The following is a 9,303-nucleotide window of genomic DNA, read 5'->3' as shown; positions in this document are numbered from 1 at the left end:
TATCGAATAAGTATGAATGAACATAATAAAAAAAATTTATTTGCAAAAAACATAAAAACTAAGGAAAACTGACTTTTTTTTTTAATGTAACGTAATGTTACATCACAATTATTAACGCATTAAATAAATATAAAACAGCTGTAAAGTGTGTACACAGCTGTTAGTGTGTACACACTGACATACCCAATAGCCGCTACATAGTGTGTACCCAACAGATTTAATTTGTCTCCTATTTATACGCAGTAAATAGGAAAAAGAAGGAAGAAAGCGCCGTGAATTTAACAAAAGAGGTGGGTATGTAAATTAAGTGCAACAAGTATATAAAACTGATTCTAATTCATATTTTCTGTAAATTGTTTTTCAGCCTATAGCTTTTGAAGCAGCTGTTGCGCACTCTGAAGAGATCAAAACAAACACCACGTGCAGCCGACATTTGCAACAAGCAAGGCAGATTCTCTAATTTTTGTTTTCGTCAGCTGTTTCTATCACAAACGCCTCAAGATGGGTATGGTACAGAAGCGCAAGAAGATGCACTATGGCGATACGCACCTTCAGCGTCGCTGGCGTGTGCGTAACCGGCGCAGAGATTTGGACCAGATCGACGAGGATATGCGCACACGCAGCGGAGAGCTGATCAACCAAAGCGTTGACCTGGATAAGCCGGGCTTTGCACAGTTCTACTGCGTCCATTGTGCCAAGTACTTTATCGACGATAGATCCATGCAGGCGCACTTCCGCACCAAGGTGCACAAGCGGCGTCTCAAGGCACTCGAAACGGAGCCATACAGCATTGAGGAATCGGAACGGGCGGCTGGCCGCGGCAGCTTTAAGCAGCCCAAAAAGCGCGTCATTGAGACACAGCCCAGCAAGGAGGAGGCCAAGGCTGGCAAACGTATCAAAATTGAGGAGAAACCCGAAGACAGTAATGACATGGAAGAGGATGCGCCCACAACGTCCGCGAAAAAGACACGAAAAAGAGCAAAGAAAGCGGAGACCTGAACCTGAATGGCAAATAATAGGAAGACTTAAGGATCTACTAGCTCGATAGATAAGTCTTTAATCTTTTTTTTTTTTACAAGATTGAAAAATTATATAAATATATACGTATGTATATAAAATGAATGAAAAATATATTTAACGAATGTTAAATTTCCTTTCTGTTTTCTCTACTACATTATAAAAAGGAACTTGGTGCAGACTTTAAACCAGGGCTGTAAATCACTAAAAGGATGGGATTTTAAATTCCCTTAGTGTGCTCATTAGTGAAGGAATCAAACCAGGGCTGTGAGCTGGGAATCAGTGTGGTTCATGTTCAGCTCCGATCCTTCATGCTTCTCTTTTTCGTTGGCAAAAAGCTTAAATAAAAAATAAATTGTTTTTCTCATTCTATACAAATTGTACGGTATAAATATATTTGTTTTCTGCAGACATGATCTACTTATGCATATGTATATATGTACACATACTCTAATAATATATACAAACTAAGAGATATTCGAATAATATTTAACAATTTACAATTAATTTCTTTTATATGTTGGAGCAGAACTAGCTGCTCCTGTTTTCATATTCATTCTCTTTTATTAATTAAGTACTAAAATTGCAGTTTTATAAACTATTTTGTCCATTTGTGTTTTGCATTTGGTTTGATTGGTAAAAAAAACGAGTTTTTAATTATATTAAGTGTAGATTTAATGTATGTATTTTTTGGTGTACATAAAATTGGTTTTAGCCGAAAAGCGAACGGTTTTTGATTTGGATATTGAGTATATGTAATGAAGGAAAGCTAAAAAAATGCTGAGGTATGTAATTTCTTTTGTTTTGTTTCTATAACTAAATAATTCTGTTTGTTTTTTCTATTTTTTTTTAAGTTGCGACCGTTATGGGCGGCTAATTTTAGTTTTTATGTTATTCTTGTTTTTGTGTTGCTATGTAATCCTCTGTGTGTATATGGATGATATGCATAGAGCCAGGATGATTACTGGGGCAGTGTGTATGTGTGTGTGTTTGTGTGGGCGCAGGGCGTTATTTTTTAATGTTAGAATTTTCTGTGTGTATGTGTATGTATGTGTGCATACGCCCGTGCGTGCGTGTGTGTGTATATATGCATATATATACGACTATGTTTACCACTGGATTTCAATGCCAAAAAAAAAAATGTATATATATCTATACATATATATCTATCATAAGTTTCAGAGGATTTTGTATAAATGGGTTCTGTTTCGACTAGTTTTCACAGTTTGTGTAGAGTTGGTTGTAGCTGCTCAGGATTGGACGCAACATTTTGTGACGTCCCGTTTTTCGTAGCGCGCCTGCGCGTCTGTTGCTTGCTAGTTGCCTTGAGCGATGGTGAAGCCGCGGCAGCGGTAGGAGCAACGGCAACGGCAGCGGGAGGAGCAAGGAGTACAGTTGGTGCGGGCGGATCAGCCGTCTGATGCTCCATGGTAAAGAATGGATGATTGAGCGCCTGCTCGGCGGTAATGCGCTTGTGGGGGTTTATTTCGAGCAAGCGTCCCAGCAGATCATAGGCGCTCGCTGGAAAGCATTCGTATGGGTCCAGCGGCTCAGTTACGTAGACGCTATCCTCGCAAAGGCAATTGAAGAAATATTGATCACAGTTCTTGCACACATCGATCCGGCCGTCAGGCGACTCGTGTTTGCGCACCATCTCCTGGTCGCTGAAGATCAAACGATTGCGGAAGCGTAGACAGAGCTTGCGCAGATTCAATGGCTTTGAGCGCTGGCTGAGGGTGACCATGCGCTCCAGTGCCAGCGCAGTCTTGCGTATGGCCCGGTCCCCAAAGATGGTCACAATCTCAGCCAGAGCAACAAAATCGTTGGGCGCCTTAAAGAACGGATAGACGGCAGACAGTATGGAGAGAAAGATGACGCCCGCTGCCCAGATATCCACAGCTGTCGTCTGATCCGCATACTTGAGCAGCACCTCCGGCGGACGGTAGCCCGGAGTGCCGGCTCGCGAGGCGTGCACCTCCTTCTTGGTTAGGCAATTTATGCAAACGGAGGGATTCGCAAAGCAAAAACATTTCGAGTTATTGCCGCCGCCAGCCGTGCGATTTGTATTGTACTTGGTCCCAGTGGCGCTGCTAGCGTGAGCAACTGGCGGCTCCTGCTGCACTAGCTGCGGCTGAGCAGCTGGCCCCTGCTGTGGCTGTATGGTGCTGTTGGTAATTGATATAACCGCTGCTGCCGCTCCACTCCCCTCAGGCAAACTCTGTTTGCCATCGTTGAGCATCAGTTCTCCGGCAGCCTTGGCGCTCTGCGCTATCTCGTTGACCGGCTTGAGCGGCATCTTGTTCCAGTTGATTGACTCCTCAATCAGGCGCATGCGCTTGACGCCACCACCGAGTGTAGCCTCTGGGGAAGCTGAAGAGAGCTGTTGCTGCTGCTGCAGCTGTTGACGCTGTGGATGTGGCTCACGCTCGCGCGGACGCTTGCTGTTAGCTGCCAGTTGCTGCTGCTGCGCCGGATACTGCTGCTGCTGTTGTTGTTGTTGTTGGGGCGCATGGCCGGCAGGGACATTGACATGCTGCGCCAGCCCAAAGTCAACGAGTAGAAACTGGCCCTGGCGACGATTGTACAGAAAATTGCTGGGCTTCACATCGCGGTGGATGATGTTGAACTTGTGCACATGGCGCAGGGCCAACAGCAGATTGCGCATGTACAGGCGAATCTCCGGCACATCCATTTTTGTGTAGAAGTCATGGAAGCGATCGTGTGGCATATAGGGCATCACAAAGGCCGCCGATGCCTCGCAGCGTAAGCAGCAGTGGATCCCAACGACATTGTCGGTGCCTCTATAAAAGAAAAGAGACAGAGTATTAGATTATATGATTGTGGGTAAAAAATGGAGAGGATAGGGTGAGACTAGAAAAGGTGCGAGGGAACTACAGATGAATACTGAGCGGGAGACAAAAGCTTATGGAGGTATTGAAGCTAGTGAGCCGTTATAAATCAGAGAAGGATCGACATGAGCGCCTTTAAAAAGATAATAACTTTCTCTTGTCAAACGAGAGATAAGAATTGATGATTTTGGAAGATGTATGTATATACATATATAAAATGTAAGCTATTCTGGCTATTATATTCCCATATGTCCCCCAAGGGTTAAACAATTGCGGCCATTTGTTGGTTAACGTTTTGCTAATGTGCGAATTCTTTGGCAAGTTTCGCCCGTTCTGTTGTTAACAGTTCCATAAAGAAGTAAATTTAGTATTAATTGAATTAAGAGAGAAACTCGAGAGGAGATACTGGCTCTGTTGGTCATCCATTCGCCGCCTTCTCTTTCTTATGCCCTACAACATTGGCTGGAGAAGGGTCGCCCACGTCGATGGACGAGGGTCGACGTCATTGCAATGATTATTAGCCAAGCAGTGCGCACGACTCGAAATCCCCGTCGTTCCCATATCATAATTGTTAAACGCTGTGACGCAATTCGGCAATGGAATTTGCGCAAATTGAATGGATAAGGACAGGAATATACACTCACACATCGTTAGATATGCATATGAACAGCAAGAGAGTGAAAGAGATAGAGAGAGCGAAAGAGGAAGCAGTGGCTGTACAACCGGCCGGCTGACCGCCTGACTAATGTTATGTTTAGAGCAGCCAATCCCCCACCCACCCCAGCCAATCGCCCACCTTGTCGACCCACGCAGAGAGCGTTGTCTGTTTCACCATCTCCTTCTCTGGCTCGCCTGTTAGACATAAATAATACCAGCTGAGCAGAAAAGAGGGGAGCAAAGTGAACCCTACTGAAACTCAAGCCGGCTGCCATTTGGTATTTAGGCATATTTTTGCGATAACCTTGCCCAAGGTAGTTCAGAGCGGAATTGAATGATTTGTCTACGTCATCAGACAAACACACACGAACACAAGTGTGTATTGCTTATCTAATCTGAGCCAGGCAGAGTGAATAGTATCGATAGTATGCAAGTACACACCGGCACTGTAATCGATACTTATTGGAAGGATATGCAAAGTAGCTACAACAATTCCAAACAATCCATTTTATGAAGATGACACTGCTCTCACACATATATATATACATTTGGTATATGCATGTTTGTATGCCTAAGTGTACTTGTATACACATGCATACATGTGTGCGAGTGTGTGTCTGGCTGTTTAAGTGTACATGAAATTGCTTGCATGATTTGTAAACAAACGTTACACGAGAAATGATTGGCAAATGCGAGCGACCGAACGAGGAAAAGAGAGGCTGGCGACCATGTAACTGAGAAGGTAGCTAGCACGTGAATGGTGTGTGAAAGTGCAATAAACGTCAGACCGATGGCAATGGGAGTGGGAGCAGGAGCGGGAATGAGAACGCCAACGGCAACTTGAAATAAATTGCAATGACGTATATGCCGTTGGCACGTAGAATCGAAGAGACGTCTACGGCAGCCGGCTGACGTCGTTCGTGACGCTCTCTCAGTGAAAAGGCAGCACACACACACGCGCATATACATATGTATGTATATGCATAAATAATTCGCTGAGAAATTATTTACATTTTTGTCTTGCAATTGGTAATTATAAATTTTCATATTGATAATATTGGAATGTGGTAGACTTACCCCATGTCAGTCATGCACTGCAGCTCCTTCATAATGCGGTCCGGATGGCTGGTGGGTATGTGATGCTTGATAGCAAACTTGCGCCGCATATTCTCCGGTAACTGTGCTTCCCGCTTAAGTGTGGCCAGGAGCACAGTGCTAAAGGTTCCGTTGCCAATTCTACTCTGCACATCAAATATTTGCCCAATGTCCGGTATGCGCTGCAGCAGATCGTTGATGGCCTCTGAAAATTGAAATTGTCAATATTTAATAAGAAAATGACAGCTTTTGTTAAATCTAAAATCACTTGCCCCCTCCCTCTACCACTCACTGTCTTATGCATAAAAATAGATTTGAATAGGAACGAATACACACACACATAATTCGCAAACTCTCACTCACACACACTTAGTACATTTGCACGGAATAGAAAACACAAATTCAAAATGGTTGCCTTACCGTCGCTTTTGTTGCGTGGCTTCGTCCTGTAATTCGCCGCAATTGTTGCATATTGTTCGCCTATTCCCAACACTGGCGGATGCTTTTGGATTTTCACAATACCATTATAGTTGTTGTTGTTATTTTGCTTATTATTCGCTATGTTTGCCGTCGCTGTGGCTGCCAAAGCGGCCAAATCTACTGCTGCTCTTGCGCGTGCAGCTGTAATCGCTGCAGTTGTTGTTTGAATCGGCTGCTCGTCCTGGTGCGGCCAAGAATGCATGCCTCTGCCCGCAGTCGGCGGTACGTTTACGCTCATGCCTTGAAATGTAGCCGCTAACTTTGGACTCGAGTTGCCATCCACTGCTGCTGCTGCTGCTACTGCTGCTCCAGTAGTTGTAGTAGTAGTAGTAGTAGTAGTAGTAGTAACAGCAGTTGTTGCATTGCTAGCTTTCTGCTGTTGCAGATTCCTCGGTTTGGATGCGGCCTTGGTGGTGCTTAGCCTATTAGCATGTGCATTGGTTTTCTTGGCTGGACCAGCCGGCATAGTCGCGTTTCCGCAGCGTCCATTGCCGGAATTGACGCGCTTCTCCATTTCACGGGCTCTCTTCTCACGCAACGCAATCAGCAGCAGCATCGGCCCGAGCTGGCTTAAGCAAATTCTTGACAACCGTTTTTTATTGGCTCGCCGCGTTTATATGGAATGGCCTTTTTTCTTATTTTTGGTTTTTTTTTTCTTGCTATAAATACATGGAAATTTAGTCCGAAATCGCGATTAAAATTATACGTCTCTAATTTGGTTTTTAAAAATTTAGAAATTTTTCTTTTTCGTAATATATTTTTTTAGGTGCCGAACAGCACTGTTGAGCGCTGTAATGTTAGTGAGGAATAGGGTTTTTTTTCGCCTTTAACAGTAGGCAAAATTTGAATCGCTTACTTTTTTTTTAGTTTTTTAGTCAATCTTGATTCCGTTTGGCTTGTTTCTGTTGCTGTCGTTCCCGCTGTTACTCGCCTGGTAAACCGATGTTAATTTTGGCGAATATCAGCGGGATGTATTTCGCTCTCCTCTCGAACTTTCCGAATTTATTATTTTTGTTAAATGCGACCATCAAGTTACTTAGTCTATGCCTGCCAGGCCATTGAAATTCTTTGACAATTCGCCGATGGCGACAAATGGCGACCAGCTGATGAGGACAGTGTTGTCCACGCTGGTATATCGGTTCGCTGCAGCGTTGTCCATCGATAAATTTGTGCACTGATGACCGCGAAATTTAAACACCCAATTCAATTCATTATGAATTGATGCATTTGATAAACTGACGCTAAACTAAAAATTTAAGAACGCAATTCAATTTTAATAATTATGAATAGATACAAGTTGATAAACTGACACTACGCTACGACTAAAAATGCATACAGCCATAAATTATAACATGACATGGAATTATTGAATACAAATGTGGACTAAAACATAAAAATGTGGTTAAAACAGAAAAAAAAATAAAGAGAAAAACGCCAGCGCTAACATAGAAATAGAAATACAATAAATAATGAATATTCAACGCCTTGACTCGTTGGCCAACAGTGGTATACCCACTGTATAGGTAGCTGTGCTGGTATCGATCTGATTGGGATCGTCGCAACGGGCACAGGGTCCCAGTAGACGCAGCATGCGAGCAGCCAGGGATTTCTTCCTTTGGCCAATGTGCGCATTGGCCGTGTACTGAAGCATGCTGAACTGGCTCTGGTTGATTGAGCTGCCGTTGCTCGACTCATGCGGATTGAGTGGCACCAGCTCAATGACCCGATTGCTGTGCTTGTCAAAGTAAATCAATCCTTCACGTTGTGCCCACTCGCGCATGGGTCCATAATTGACTCGCGGTGATCGCAGCTCGTTACCCTCTATCTCAATGGCTGAGTCATTGCTGCTGGGATGACTGCTGCCTGAGTGGTTTGTGGTGGCGCCATTAGTGCCAGTTGGTTCCATGCTAACGCCAACTGCAACACCTGCTACAATTAGCAAATGGTTTTTAATTGCTCATTATTATTTATTAATATATATACTTAACGCTTGCCCAGTGACATCAGTGTCGGCACTGTCGTTGCTAAAGTTTAGGGACAAACGCTTTATTATCCCGCTCTTCTTGACCGATTTGGTCAGTTTCAGTTGGTGAGCCGCCGGCTGCACGCTGAGCAACGGTATTTCAATTGAACCGACGCTGCTATCGTAAGTGATGTCATTCAGGTTTGTGTTAGGATGTGGTGTTGCATTTGCCGCTAAGGCGGGCATATTCGAAAGATTGGATAAATTGGCCATAACTGGCAAATCTGTTTGTGTGGCGACGCTCTCATTGGGGGGACAATAGACGAGTGAGCGCAGCGATTGGGCAGCAACTGGAGCAACGGCTTGACGTTTAAGCTTCTCCTTGCAATCGGTTAGCTCCGTTCGTATGACCTCGAAGTTCTTTCGCAGGACAAGATTATCGTTGATCTTCTTGTAAAGCCTGCTCTCCAGGTAATCATTGTACGACTGCAAATGATCTTTCTCGCTGACCAATCGCTCGTAGCTCTCGTCGCGTACGTGCATGTCTGTGCTGCTGCTATTGGCCAGCGAGAGCGAATGATCTATTTTCTGCTGGTCGTCGGTACCGCCTCGGGGCGTGAGCGATTCGGGCATCGATCGGTGCCTTTGAAATGTGCTGGCTGAGGTGCGACGCTGTTTCTCCTGGTCGTGTATGTCCGCAATGTATTTGCTCACTTTGCTCGTCACGTGCTTGTACGTTCGCTTCGTGTATGCCGTGTGTATGTCCTGATAGGAAACCGCTTTATTGCTGCGCCCACTTCCCAGCTGTAGGTGCGTATCGGTCACCCCATTGTTGCCTGCAATAACATGTATGAATCATTATGATAGTGGATCATGCTGCCACTCACTACGTTTGGCCCCACTTTCCGTGTGTTCCATGCCGAGAGGATCGCTGGAGCACGTTTTTTCTGAGCAGTCGCTGTTTAAAAATGGCGACACTTGGCGCTCAATGTTATCGGGCACATCAAGCCCCAAACACATGCTGTATTGACGCTGAAAACTTTGGTTATTGCCATCGCTGGCTATGGTGGCGTTTAATTGGTCAAACAGTTCATCAGTGGGAAAGCTTTCGTCTTGCAGACTCATATTTTATATTGGACCAATTAGAAAATCTAATTGCGCAAAACTGGAAAAGCACCGTTACGTTGCAGTATTGCCAACACATAAATACATTGAAAATAACTGTTTCGATTTTCACTACCA

At 44.4% G+C, this 9,303-nt stretch overlaps 3 protein-coding genes across 7 annotated transcripts; 1 reads left to right on the top strand and 2 right to left on the bottom strand.

Annotated features, from left to right (window-relative positions):
* Positions 1-133: 133 nt before the first annotated feature.
* Positions 134-1,149, top strand: LOC108619732 (zinc finger protein 593 homolog). Of its 2 annotated transcripts, none has more exons than XM_018016477.2 (2): positions 134-290; positions 365-1,149. In XM_018016477.2, the coding sequence occupies exon 2, from the start codon at positions 502-504 to the stop codon at positions 997-999; it is 498 nt and encodes a 165-aa protein (XP_017871966.1). In that variant the 5' UTR covers positions 134-290; positions 365-501; the 3' UTR covers positions 1,000-1,149. The 2 variants fall into 2 exon arrangements, with proteins under 2 accessions (XP_017871966.1, XP_089329400.1); XM_089473274.1 differs by having other exon boundaries at positions 134-294.
* Positions 1,150-1,512: 363 nt separating this feature from the next.
* On the bottom strand, positions 1,513-7,207 carry Cdc7 (Cdc7 kinase). 2 transcript variants are annotated; one of them, XM_089473261.1, is made up of 4 exons: positions 6,955-7,207; positions 6,039-6,757; positions 5,601-5,823; positions 1,513-3,818 (listed from the first exon to the last, which is right to left on the bottom strand). In XM_089473261.1, the coding sequence occupies exons 2-4, from the start codon at positions 6,652-6,654 to the stop codon at positions 2,237-2,239; spliced, it is 2,421 nt and encodes an 806-aa protein (XP_089329387.1). In that variant the 5' UTR covers positions 6,655-6,757; positions 6,955-7,207; the 3' UTR covers positions 1,513-2,236. The 2 variants fall into 2 exon arrangements, with proteins under 2 accessions (XP_089329387.1, XP_017871897.1); XM_018016408.2 differs by lacking the exon at positions 6,955-7,207 and having other exon boundaries at positions 6,039-6,934.
* Positions 7,208-7,351: 144 nt separating this feature from the next.
* On the bottom strand, positions 7,352-9,286 carry swa (swallow). 3 transcript variants are annotated; one of them, XM_018016425.2, is made up of 3 exons: positions 8,949-9,286; positions 8,082-8,897; positions 7,352-8,027 (listed from the first exon to the last, which is right to left on the bottom strand). In XM_018016425.2, the coding sequence occupies exons 1-3, from the start codon at positions 9,184-9,186 to the stop codon at positions 7,576-7,578; spliced, it is 1,506 nt and encodes a 501-aa protein (XP_017871914.1). In that variant the 5' UTR covers positions 9,187-9,286; the 3' UTR covers positions 7,352-7,575. The 3 variants fall into 3 exon arrangements, with proteins under 3 accessions (XP_017871914.1, XP_089329394.1, XP_017871916.1); XM_089473268.1 differs by having other exon boundaries at positions 7,352-8,024; XM_018016427.2 differs by having other exon boundaries at positions 8,952-9,285.
* Between the last annotated feature and the right edge of the window lie 17 nt (positions 9,287-9,303).

This window comes from Drosophila arizonae, chromosome X (assembly GCF_054131065.1).
Source record: "Drosophila arizonae isolate 15081-1271.41 chromosome X, UAZ_ARI_1.0, whole genome shotgun sequence".
Lineage (NCBI taxonomy): Eukaryota > Metazoa > Arthropoda > Insecta > Diptera > Drosophilidae > Drosophila > Drosophila arizonae.
This window is presented reverse-complemented; position numbering and strand designations above follow the sequence as displayed.

Excerpts from the sequence above, each read along its gene's own strand:
- LOC108619732 (XM_018016477.2), top strand. The coding sequence starts at position 502 with ATGGGTATGGTACAGAAGCGCAAGAAGATGCACTATGGCGATACGCAC.
- Cdc7 (XM_089473261.1), bottom strand. The coding sequence starts at position 6,654 with ATGCTGCTGCTGATTGCGTTGCGTGAGAAGAGAGCCCGTGAAATGGAG. Across the intron at positions 5,824-6,038 it reads GCCACGCAACAAAAGCGACG|AGGCCATCAACGATCTGCTG; the intron begins GTAAGGCAACCA and ends TTCAATTTTCAG. Across the intron at positions 3,819-5,600 it reads CAGTGCATGACTGACATGGG|AGGCACCGACAATGTCGTTG; the intron begins GTAAGTCTACCA and ends TTTCTTTTATAG.
- swa (XM_018016425.2), bottom strand. The coding sequence starts at position 9,186 with ATGAGTCTGCAAGACGAAAGCTTTCCCACTGATGAACTGTTTGACCAA. Across the intron at positions 8,898-8,948 it reads GGAAAGTGGGGCCAAACGTA|GCAACAATGGGGTGACCGAT; the intron begins GTGAGTGGCAGC and ends ATGTTATTGCAG. Across the intron at positions 8,028-8,081 it reads TGTCACTGGGCAAGCGTTAA|CAGGTGTTGCAGTTGGCGTT; the intron begins GTATATATATTA and ends TGCTAATTGTAG.